Source organism: Mixophyes fleayi, chromosome 1 (genome assembly GCF_038048845.1).
Source record: "Mixophyes fleayi isolate aMixFle1 chromosome 1, aMixFle1.hap1, whole genome shotgun sequence".
Lineage (NCBI taxonomy): Eukaryota > Metazoa > Chordata > Amphibia > Anura > Limnodynastidae > Mixophyes > Mixophyes fleayi.
In genome coordinates this window covers 44,499,132-44,512,366 of record NC_134402.1, presented here as the reverse complement: position 1 = coordinate 44,512,366, position 13,235 = coordinate 44,499,132, and the positions used below count along the sequence as shown (strand labels likewise).

Here is a 13,235-nt window from a genome sequence, read left to right as displayed (position 1 = left end):
TAGGATTCCCCACAATATCTGTCTTTTACTTGAAATTAAGGTAAAGTCGAAACAGTCATTAATTCCGTTAACAAATGGATGAAATAAAGCAGTTTCTGTAAATAACTGATTGCTCCTTTATCATCACAATAGTTGCACAGATTAATACTCTTTATCTGCTAGTCATTGTGTTGTAACTAAATAGTCTAGTGATAGGACAAATAACATTCCGGGGCTGGCTGGGATCTGTAGTTCCACACAACTGAACTGTATCCAATAGTCACAAGGTTCTCATAACAAAGCTACTGTTTTGTGTTTAAATGAAACTCCAATTCAGGCTGAGTCTTATAATCCTAGTAATCCGAATAAAGTTCTGACAGATACTTCAGTCTCTGCACCAAACTAAATGTCTGATCCTGGATGCTTTATTCACCACTGGTAGAGATTAACAAACACGATTCCTTTAACTGATGGGCAGTCTTAATTAGTTCTAGAACAATGATATCGCACTGCTACTGAGGTAGTTTCCCTTGTGATGTACTGCAAAACATTTAATTATTAGTGCTTTTATATCCTAAAGCTGGCTGTGACTTCTAGTGCCACACTGTTGCACAGACTCTCTATCATTCTGTGGCTCACTCTCTCTGCTCCTCTGACTAATAATACAAGGGTTCCAAAGATAGTCTGATGATTTATGCTTAGAGCTGTACTCTTATTTCTCACTACTGTTATGTCTCAAACAGTACAAAGTCCCACTCTTATAGGGTATAGTTTATAAACTCACCCCAACACTGGCCTGCTGATATCTCTGTTGCTGCTTTGTCTTTCAGGGAAAACTTGTCAGTATAGCTGCTGTTAAACTCCAACCAGCCTTTTACTTGTCTGTTTTTTGTTTCAGTTTTCTTTATACAGTACCTCATATCACACTTCTTCTTTTCTCTGAGCAGAAGTTCCTTGCCTAAAAAACACACCCACATCTCACAGGATTTTGACTGTAATCTCACTCTGTCTGTCCCTCCTTGACCAATGAGCAGCAAGAGCAGGGACACTCCTGGGTCCTATGATTCCTGAGCTTGCACAGACTTTTTTTTAAAGGGACCATACACATATATCAAGCTCTGGTGCACTACATTTTTAAAAAAATACATCTTTTTCTTCATATATTCCTAGTTAGAAGGTCAAATATATTCATATATATTATAATTTCATACTAACTTTTTTTTCATTGTCTTTTTCAGACCTTGTGAGACGAATAGCACAGCAGAAATTCGGTGAAACGCGTAATAACTATCAAAAGGTAATTTATATCCATCTACAGTTTTGGTCAAGGTACATGTAGGGTGTCCCTTATGAGGACACGGAGACAGCCATCTCAAGCAACAAGTTTTGGGGGCAGCAAAGCATGGTGAAACAATTTAAAAAAAAAAAATAACTGAGTGTTTTTAGTGGTTTCTACCTTGTTGATAGATCTAATAATGAACACTGTGTTTATATTAATCTTTGAGCTTGTACATTACTAGTATACAAATGTTTATTTTTTTGGGGGTAAGGGATGAAACAATTGGAATTTTCTTTGCTGCTTCTGGTAACAGAATATTTGTGCACACTTCTTTGTATACAACACAAATAGTTTATTATGCAATGTATTTATTTTTTCTCCAATTTTTTATTTATGTAAAAAAAAAATAATGTTAACTAATAAATGATTACATACTGCTAATTATAAAAGCTTGTCTTTCATGTTCTGTTTCATTGTAAAACTATTAAGTTCCATTGACTTTACATTTTCACACTTCTAAATTTCCACTATTCGACCATTGCATACAGCCGTGGTTCCCAAACTTTTGCAGTTTCCCAAATAATTACCGAGTAGTCCCGTTTTATAAGCAGTTGGGTCAGAAAAACATAATAAGTATTTAGGTCAGGACAGAAATACTTATTTAGTTATATGCAAAAATAATACACATAAATCCAAGGGAAAAGAATATTTTTATATATTTTTTTAAATTATATTTCTGTCAAAGATTAATTTACAGCTAACTCACACTGTGCCCCCTCTGCATCTCCACACACTCTGTGCCCCCTCTGCATCTCCACACACTCTGTGCCCCCTCTGCATTTCCCCTCACTCTGCTCTGCCCCCTCTGCATCTCCCCTCACTCTGTGCCCCCTCTGCATCTCCCCTCACTCTGCCCCCTCTGCATCTGCACACACTCTGTGCCCCCTCTGCATCTCCCCTCACTCTGCTCTGCCCCCTCTGCATCTCCCCTCACTCTGCTCTGCCCCCTCTGCATCTCCCCTCACTCTGCTCTGCCCCCTCTGCATCTCCCCTCACTCTGTGCCCCCTCTGCATCTCCCCTCACTCTGCCCCATCTGCATCTCCACACACTCTGTGCCCCCTCTGCATTTCCCCTCACTCTGCTCTGCCCCCTCTGCATCTCCCCTCACTCTGCCCCCTCTGCATCTGCACGCACTCTGTGCCCCCTCTGCATCTCCCCTCACTCTGCTCTGCCCCCTCTGCATCTCCCCTCACTCTGCTCTGCCCCCTCTGCATCTCCCCTCACTCTGTGCCCCCTCTGCATCTCCCCTCACTCTGCCCCCTCTGCATCTCCACACACTCTGTGCCCCCTCTGCATCTCCCCTCACTCTGCTCTGCCCCCTCTGCATTCCGGGGGCCAGGAAGAGAAAAAAAAAACAACCACAAAAAACTTACCAATCCAGCGGCGCCTGGAACCCAGCATCCAGTACCCAGCATCTGCCGCTTGTCACTGAATGTTGACATTCAGTGAGAAGCGAGGAGGGAGGATGCTGGGTCCCGGGCGCCGCCGGATAGGTAAGTTTTTTGTTATTGTCTTTTATTCTTGTCTTCCTGGCCGCGGCACCCCTGTGACAGCGCCGTGGCACCGCAGGGAGCCGCAGCGCACACTTTGGGAATCGCCGGCATACAGTTTAAAGTTGTGTGGGTCTGTTATAATATCTTACAGTTTTACAGTTTGTTCCATCTTGTTTAGCATTCATTTATTCACTGACATGAAATTTTGTTTGATTTATTTTTTGGGTGATTTCTATAACTTGATTTTGAGATTGCTGCCTCTTCATTACATGCTTTCCACATCTGCTGTGTCTTCTGCAGCCGGAGAACGTAGTCCTGACTCTGCAGGTAATTTCTTCTTGCCAGACTGTAGGCAGCTGTTACCCTGGGCGATTCGATATCATCCTGAGCTTTCTCAGTGGGAACCTCTGGGATATCATTTAGATTTCTCACTTATTGCTTCAGTTCTAAATTTCCAGGGGAGAGTTTTATAGATACTAACAATATGGATGAAGCCAAAGAATTATTAGTGGTTGCTTATTTATCCATCAAGATGTTTTGTTGTGACATGAAATTTCAGACGTGGTCAGGGCATTTAAACTAGAGGTTTTATAGTTAATTATGTTATATTAAAAGTTACAATAACTCGTGTGGGTTAAGTGAACAGAAGGCAGAAGAACACAGAAACATACAATACATTGATTGCTTTTGCACCTTTCTCTCCAGACTGCTGGCAGTCTACTTTTATATAGCAGTATTTATCCGTAATAATAAATCAGAAGTTTGTGCCTTAGTTGTGTAAAATATACTTTGATTGCCTGTTTCAGAAACTCTATCTCTATGCCAGATATGTTAATATTTGATAGATAGATAGTGCCAATATTCTTGTGGTGCTCATGTATAGTGACAAAAGGGGGTAATGTCTACCAGGAAGGTGTATGCTCTTGAGAAAAATGGGCAGAGATTATATTGTCTTGTCATTATCTTAAATATAGATATAGTAGACATTCAAGAACTGAATACAATTGTGTGCAGATTATCGAATTATAAATTTGGGGAAATCAATTTAAAAAAACAAAGCAAAACCCCCCCCCCAAAAAAACAATTAAATAATGTTCCTTCTTTTCCCTATACTCTTTCCACTCAAGCCAAATTGCAGAGCCTCTCTCTCCTCTAATAGAGACCTGTGACTATCCTCTCCCCAATCTGTGTTTTGGTAATGACTGTAATGGCTTCCACACTCAAACACCACATATATGCCATAGTTGCCAACTCTCCCGGAATGTCCGGGAGACTCCCGAAATCTGGGTCGGTCTCCTGGACTCCTGGGAGAGCAGGCAATTCTCCCGATTCCCAGCAGGCTCTGCAAATCAAACAGAGGGGGCTCTATTTTTATTGGCTGAAAAAAATTATGACGACTCTGGGCGGCGGGGCTAACACCATGATTCTTAGAGCCCCGCCCCCACACACCCACCTGCGTCCCGGACCTCCCGGGACACAAGTTGCCAATGTTGGCAACTATGAATATATGCTCTGTGGTGCTTCCTCTGGTGTTTTGATGTAAAACACACTGACCATATGTAGTTATGGACACAGAATAACCTGGTAACGCTGGTCCTTCATACAGCGGGTTCTAATGGTCACAGACCTGACTCAGACCCTCCTTCTATAAATAGATTTTACCTCAGTTTGAGAGTATGCTCTTTGATGACATTAAGTCTACTTCAATTTGGTTCTATTTCCCCTTTAACTAGACCTATTCGTTAATGGATGTAGGTCATTCAATGTACTGAAGGAGAGAGAGTTTGTTCCAAGGCAGAATAATAAAAATAATAATTAGTATCACCTTAATTGAAACAATGACATAGTATAGGAGCTTGATCTCTGGACAGGATCCAGCCATGTCTATTAGATATTACAGTGCTACCACTCATTCATTTTACTGCCAATATTAATCACTTCTCATTGTGATGAATCACTTTTGACCTTCTCCTCTTGAAGGATGAGTCTGTAGAGCAATCTTCTCAGATTGTACTAGGAACTGAAGACCTAGTTACATCAGGGTTATTCCGGTGATCCATTCTAATTCATCTATAGTGGCAGTATGCTAGATGCAAATATATGTGTAGTAATATGATCATAATAATAATAATAATAATAATAGACTATATGAATATTAGAAGTTACAGAGACCTTACTATTATTGCGTTTTGAATATATGTGAAATAACACCTCAGTGAACTACTTTATAATAGTTATAGTTTTGGGGAAAATAAAGCTAACTAAAAAAGTGAATTCAAAATAAGAGGGTGTAATGTGCTGTGAAGGAGGATTAATAAGTGTGACACCTTAGTTTATGCCTGAACCTACCATTTCAAGTATGTTCTATTAAAGGCATACTGGAAACTGTTTGTACTTGTGTCCTATTGCTCATATTATGGTGATATGAGCTATGTTCCATTTATAGAACTGTGTAATGTTATGCTATAATATAGCTTGTTACTGTAAGAACAGAGTGCACTGTGGGAGTGGGAGGGGCACTGGATGTGATGTAGGGGATGTCCACTCTTAATAGAAGTCGTTCTTTTCCTTGTAAAGTAAAGCCTTCTATAATGTACATGTACTGTTGATTCCTTGGGGTAAATGTATCAAGCTGAGAGTTTTCTGGCGGGTTTGAAAAACCAATCAGATTCTAGCTATCATTTATATGGCACATTCTACAAAATGCTAGCTAGAATCTGATTGGTTGCTATAGGCAACATCTCCACTTTTCAAACCCGCCGGACAACTCTCAGCTTGATACATTTACCCCCTTGTCTCTAACGAAGAATAACTCCGCAGTTACAGAGCTATAGATATGAGGAGAATATTGGAAACATAATGGGCCAAAATGTAACTTACAGATAATAAAACTATCGATGAATAAAACTATGGGCCTGAGTCATTAAGGAGAGCAAAGCATAAAAAAGGAGTAACTTTGAATCTGGGCAAAACCATGTTGCATTGGAGAGGGAGGTAAATTTAAAATGTGGGGACAGATTTATAGTTGGGGTAGGGAATGTACTAGATCAACTTTAAATTTCAGTGTAAAAAATAAATCTATCAAGTATTTGTGTGCTAAATGAAAAAACAGCCAGTATTTATCTTATGTGCAAAATAATAAAGTAATTTGCATCCCTTCCATTGTAACATGGTTTGTCCAGGAGAACATTTACTCCTTTTTCCTGCCTTACTTTCCTTAATGACTCAGGCCTTTTGTGTATATGTCTCATAAGAGCGTCTACTTCATGTGTGTCTATCTATCTATCTATCTATCTATCTATCTATCTATCTATCTATCTATCTATCTGTTTTAGAGGTCTTAAGTGTCTTTATTTACTCAGTTATTTAAATGCTGAGAAGCGATGTCGCCATCCGCCCTTATGAGTATTAGGCCACCAGACGGTTTGTTATATATTTACACAGCTTTCAACATATGAAATGGTCCAAAAACACAGATAGCACCACATCTTTACAGACCTCATGACACAAATTTGGCATAAAGCAAAACAAATTGTAATTTGGGGAACTAAAGGATCAATACACCTCTATATAAACATGGGACAATGTCACTCTTACCCTTAACATGTATGCTCTGAAATTGATAGTGTTACTAAATTTAATAGGAAAATGCTATTGTGCATGGTTACACTGAACAGCAGATTCTCAGTGCAAGTCTTAAAGTAAAGTTCTCATTGAAGTAAATGTTTAATTTTTCTTTTCAGTAACAGAGCAAACACCTTACAGAGAATAGTGGGTAATCGGCAAGTTAAGGGGGGTTTGAGCATATTGACACCAGTAGGAGAGCACATGTTTAAAGTAACAAGGTTTTATATATACTACCACTGTAAACCTTTCTCAAGTCACACAAGTAGAATGAATGTGATTTTGGATATAGATGATCTGTTTCTGATGGTGTTTCAGGCAATACACTATGAGATTGGCTTTATCGTGGCGGCTGTGCTAGGAGTCCTCTTCTTCGTGTTGATGCCTCTGCTGGGCTTGTGCTTCTGCATGTGTCGGTGCTGTGAGAACTGTGGCGGAGAGATGCATCAGAGACACAAGAAGAACGCCGACTGTCAGAGAGGCTGCATCGCCACCTTCCTCTTTGTGACGTCTTTGCTAATAAGGTGAGTGCTGCCGACACACGCAGCTTGGGCTCCTGCTAACGATCACCTGTTGTAAGTGTGATGTTAGAACTGAGTTGTCATCTGACTTACAGAGCATACTCTCCCATAGGAATATAACCAGCGGGGAGCAAAACACATTGTTAACTTTTCTGTACTGCAAACCCAGTGTATTCCAAGATGTAGATGATGTCATTAAAGATTTATTCTAGAAGAGGCTCCTTGCGCACAACTTGGTTTGGCATTAGTTCTGTGTGATCAATGAATAAACGTAGATGTCCTGAAATGTTCTTATCTCATAAATATACCACTCAGTAAATTCAGTGACAATGACAATAGGTTGACCTATTTCCTATGCTTTTTACAGAACAGGGCTTCTCACCTCTCTCCTCCAGTATCCCAAGAGGTTATGTTTTAATAAGAATGGACTTCCTATAAGCAATACATAGCAAAATATATAAATAACTGTCCCTCCCCCAGTGGTCTTAATACCTGCACTTCTCTTCACCCCTGGTGCCTCTTGTCTCACTGCACCCCTCTGTATGGTGGAGAGCATAGCAAGGTCCAGTGTAAAGGACTGTATGACATCCTGCCCCATAACACCCGTCTTGCACTATTCTCCAAGTTGTCTACAGAGAGCTGGGTCCATTCTCCAAGCTGTGTCTAGAGGACGGTACAGAGACATAACACTAGCACTAGCTCCTAAGGTTAATGGCATATGGGCAGTTTACACCCATGTATATTAGCCTAGGGAGCTCTGTACTATTACACTGTGTTTTCTTGCATATAGCCGGCAGTGTAAGTAATACATTGCTGACATGCGAGCACTGCTTTGCTCTGTGACTCAGTGATCATCATGGGTGCCAAGAGGGGAGTGGGGCAGGAACCAAGTAGCGGGCCTGGGCTTTTCAGAGGGCGGGACCAGTCTGTGACGGGTGGTATGGCCTGCTCGCCCCCACTATAAGAAAAAGGAGAGTGGAGCTGCTGAGTCTAAAGAGAAGATTTCCATGCTGGAACACATGGGTGCTTCCTGCCTACAGAAGCCTGGTTGTGTCAAACTAGTGGGGAAATCAAATGTGTGCTGCAAATATATAAGCACTACTAGGGAAGCCTGTTAGAGTGAGTTCTTAGAGCGAGCTAGAGGCTCCTTGTATGACAAGCTTGAGTGCAAATTATTTGGCCCAGCTGATCTTGCAGAGATGAGACCAGACAGAAACTAAGGGCCAGATTCATTAAGAAACGTAAATGTCTATACGTGCCATATTTTCTTTAATTTGCTCTGCACATGCCCAGAGACAGATTATAGGCCACCGCAGGACGCAAGTGCATGCAATTCATCGTAGTAAGGGCACTTATGACAGACTGCGATTTCATGGGCGTAGCGGGGAGGTGAATGGCGTATGTATGTAGTCTATGTACAGTTAGGGCGTGCCAAGCTCGAGTGCACGCAGTAGCGTCCGATATAAGCTTTGGGTATCTCTAGGTATGTGATTTTTAGTCTTATCACTTGCACCAGCTATAGGTCAATCGTAAGTGCCGAATGATAGTGGTGACGGCTGTGTATGCATGCTATAACATGTGTTTGCAATCAACAGTGACTGTAAAAATGCATTTTATGTACAGTAAACATTGATAACATCCTAATAAATGTATGTAACACCCCCCTAGTGGTGTTCTAGTAAAACCCTGCAGCTCAGTGAATTCAGGAGGGGTCATCTAGAGGGTAAGCTAATAGTTTATGAAAAGTTACATAAACAGGTTACCATGGTGATAACCCATCCCCGCAGAGGAGAGACAGAGGAGAGGAGAGATGGAATCTGGGGACCTGGGGTGGAAGCTCCCAGGCTCCCCCAGCATTGCCTGGCTGTCTGAGTGTGGTGACTGAGCCAGAGCAAGGAATGTGTGCCCTGGATGAGGGGGAGAACTCCATGTCACTATAGAAAACCCAAGATAGAGGGGGACATTTCGCATGGAAGAGACCCTGGAGTGAGGGCTGCTACAAGAGGCATGGTAGCTGTAGTGTCAGATCCTGAGGCTGGGAGTACACAGAGTGAAGTGTCAGAGCCCACAGGAGACATCATCCCCGCAGAGGAGGGGTGAGCTGCAGTTGAGAGTTACACAGCGTGTGTCAGAACTGCATGGAGGAGAAGCTGCCTGCCTATTAGCATCCATGTGAGTGCCCCTGCAGAGGAGGGTGATCTGCAGTGACGTGTGGAGTGTAAGAGAGACCTATGATTTATGTTATATAACATCTGGATAACATTAAGAACTGTGCAGGAGGAGTAATGAGATATATTTGCAACCATATTCGTATTGCTCATTAAGAACTGTACTGGAGAGAGTAAGGAGATCTATATATTTTTCTTTATTGCTGCAACTATTATGATTATCGTGCTGGAGGAAGAGGAGTGTAAATAAAAGTTCAGCTTATCATAGAGATGGTCTGGCGCCCAAATTATTGTGACTTTTACACTGCATTACAAAGTGACATTACCTGTGTCCCACTAACTACAGAGAAACACCTGCATGTGCAGGGACCCCCTGATCATTTACACCCATGCCCATCAGCTAGCCAGGGCTTGTGAAGGAGGTGCACTGTGTACCCTTTGCACCCCACAATACACACAGTGACAGGGGGTTACATGTATTTTATGGGGTTCTGTGCATTCTGAAGATATTTTATATTGAGTAGGTATTGTAAGTATCCTGCAGTGTGTTGTGTCTGTCTCGGCTGCCGTATATGAATAGGGTACCTAAACCAGTATTCAACAAAAGACATTTCTTTAGATCTGCTTGTAGTTGAATACGGACAATAACAAAAACGCACAAAAGAAAAGTAATTGTTGCAGACAATAGACATGATAGGGGCACAGGTGATACACAAGGGGAGAAAAACCATATCTACAAAGAAAATACAATTGGAGTTAATGAAAGGGGTAAAATCGAGGGAATTATAAATTTGTATGATATATATGTGTATGTATATGTATATATATATATATATATATATATATATATATATATATATATAGTGGGGCATCTTACTGTGTACAGATAGAGCATGACCCCACCCCCAGCACAGTTTGGCCCCACCCCCTCAGGCTTGGCAGTTGTCCTATGAAGTTGCTCTACCAGAGCCCCAAATTCCTATTGGCGGCCCTGGTGATCATGTGTCGGTAACTTATGCTGCATAGAGCAGCATCTTCTCTAACTTCTCCAATATGTACTTTCATTGTTCATCGGTTATGTTGCCTATATCACGCTGCAATTTACCTCTTGTTGGCAGATTTGTACCTTGAAAATTTTACACAGAAGTTTTATATACAATCGTGAACTAAGGCCCTTAGTAGAGATGAATTGATCAACATAATGCTCATTTCAAATATTATTTGTTCTCATTTATAGACTACATAAATTAATTGCAAAGAAACGCAAGATGATATTTAGGGTCTGAGTCATTTGCACCTGGGCAAAACCATGTTATGTTGGAGGGGGAGATAAATTTAAAATGTGGGGACAGATTTATTGTTTGGGTAGAGCATGTCCTAGATCAACTTTTAATTTCAGTGTAAAATAAAGCTATCAAATATTTGTATGCTAGATTAAAAAACAGCCAGTATTTTCCTTATGTGCAAAATAATAAACTAATTTGCACCCCTTGCATTGTAACATGGTTTGTCCCAGAAAACATTTATTCCTTTTTTTGCCTTACTTTCCTTAATGACTCAGGCCCTTCATGTTTAAAAGATGATTACTCCTAATCTTCTAATCATATTCTCTACAGTCTGGGGATCGTTTGTGCTTTCGCTGCAAATCAGAATCTTACTGACCAGATTCGAGGATCAAAGAGACTGGTTCAAAGCAACTTTAAGGATTTGAAAACCTTGCTGGCTGATACTCCAGTGGTATAGTACTCTATTCTCTTGTACTCTGCTCTGTAGAATTTGTTATGTAAAAGGGAACATACTGTAACATATAAACCAATAACAGTCTTTAAATGTTGTTAGTTCAAACTGTTTTGGCTATAACATTTAAAAATTAACTCTCCACATTCTACTGTACCTGTAACTATCTTTACTCTAATTAATCTAATTAATCTGCCTATACTGTCATAATAGCACCTGAATGTATAGACTCGTACATTGTACCCTCTGCCTTCTTTAGGCTGAGTACACACTACAGAATTTTCCAACCAATGTGTTATCTACACCGATTGTACCAACGACTGAAGAAAAATAATAATTCTGATTAGCATGTTGATTCATGCGTACACACTATACATGCTTTTAAAAGATTTACCCTGAGTTCTGTGCTCTTCATCTGTCATAACCTTCAGCTGAAAAGATCATGACTCTGTAAACTCTATGGAGATCCTGATTGTGAGTGCATACACACTTCAGGATTAGAAGACCACCGTTTCATAGCTGAACGAGACTAAGGCTAGGTACACACTGAAGCATTTTCGTCCAATAATTGGGCAAATCAGCCGACATACGACCATTTGTTCAGAAGTCAGGTTAGTGTGTATAGAGACACAATGGTCGAAAGTCGTGCCAAAGTGTCGATTGTCTGCTCATTTGGTTGGTCGTACTGTTTAATATTTTTCGACAAATCCACCTAACGATTATGTAGTGTGTATAATTTTCCGATCGATCCACGACCAATTATCGATAGTTCCCAAACTGCGACTCCTTTAGTCCCATGTGTATGTTAATTTCTGACGCCTGTACCAGTCCCACGTGGTGTGGTGTCTGCATCGCGCAGACTTATAAGATGCCACCTTATAAGGGGACATATGAGACAATGAGTCTCTCCTCTTGAACCACTCTTTGGTCCAACAAGTTCTATTTTTCTCCTTCCTTCCCTTTGGGTCTGTACTTGCAATCTTCTTGCCACAGTGAGCAGAAAAAGAGAAGTTGCTTGTCGTTCTTCAAAAGTATCCATATTAGTAAAAATTATTTTTTTATGTGCGGTTGAGAATGAACGTACAATGTACACGTGCTAGCAAATGTATGAAGAAAACATGTTGTCTTCGCTTTTTTATGAGGTTGAGGTGGTTACTATTGAACATGCTCTGCCACTCTTTTAAATTTCTTGGGGCTATACTCACAACAATATGGCGGTGAAAAGTCGCTTCCCGGACAGTCGGTCTTTCGTTAATCATCTAAAACGTGACTAGTGTGTACACATTAATGATCCGAGCAATTGGACCTTCAGTCGCAGGGAAAGTCCTTGTAGATAACACGTTGGTCGGAAAATTTGTCAGTGTGTACCTAGCCCTATCATTCTGCTGAACAATCAAATCAAACGATGATCTGTGCTCTGGAACGATCCCCGTTCATCGCTGGAACATACACACTAATACAATATTGGGCCGAAAAGTCGTTTATTGTTTGATTGACCCAATACTTGGCTGAAAGCTTTGTAATGTGTACCCAGCCTAACATGGAGGCAGCAATTTTGTGAATGGACACTTTTTTTTAAAGAATACAGCCTATCAGTTGTCTAGGAAAAAGTGACGTTACTGTGTAGAGTCGATGCACTTTAACAGTAGTGTCACTCACCGTACCGTGAGTGCCTCTTCCCGGACATTTAGGAACCGTGGCCGTCCTCCATCCTGAGGGTCTGCGCATGCGCAGCCCTTTCCTATACTTCAGTGTATGTCCCTTTAACTCAATTGGCAGATCAGGCAACACTCCCTATATTAAGCACCTGTGGTCAACACCACGTTGCCTGATCTTGGAGTCTCATTCCCTATGAGTCTCTGAAGGTGTTCCTGTATTCCTCGTGTTTTCAGCGCTGCTGATTCCTGTGGTTTCCAAACCACTTCTACCTCTGTGGTTTCCAAACCACTTCTACTACTGTGGTTCCCATACCACTTCTACCATCAACTGTATCATCGTGACTGTTAGCTGATTCTTATCCGCTGCCTCCGTGCGCTACAGTCTTCCAAACCACTTCAACGCTATTACTTATCATTGTGACTGTTTGCTGATTCCTATCCGCTGCCTCCGTGCACTTCAGTCCTCTAATCCACATCATCGCTATTATATTTCACTGTGACTGTTTGCTGGTTCCTACCCGCTGCCTCTGTGCACTCCAACCGTTACTTTACATCCACTCACCTGTTTCTCATCAAGTCCGTGAGCTGATTCCTATCCGCTGCCTCCGTGCACTACAAGCCTTCAGCCTGCAACTCGCCTGTGTTCATTATCGTGACTGTTAGCTGTTGTCTATCCGCTGCTTCCGTGCACTACAGCCTCCAGCCTACAACTCGC

General features: G+C 41.3%; 1 protein-coding gene across 14 annotated transcripts in view; it reads left to right on the top strand.

Moving 5' to 3' along the window:
* Window positions 1–13,235, top strand: part of PROM1 (prominin 1) — a 176,116-nt gene that overhangs the window by 90,360 nt on the left and 72,521 nt on the right. For all 14 annotated transcript variants that reach the window (XR_012687505.1, XR_012687512.1, XM_075194691.1 and 11 more), the window contains exons 3-6: window positions 1,218–1,276; window positions 3,113–3,139; window positions 6,755–6,960; window positions 10,742–10,862. Coding sequence is in view for 12 of the 14 variants with exons in the window: in XM_075194691.1 (XP_075050792.1) it covers window positions 1,218–1,276; window positions 3,113–3,139; window positions 6,755–6,960; window positions 10,742–10,862 (413 nt within the window). In the remaining 2 variants the exon portion in view is untranslated. The remainder of the gene's footprint in view (window positions 1–1,217; window positions 1,277–3,112; window positions 3,140–6,754; window positions 6,961–10,741; window positions 10,863–13,235) is intronic.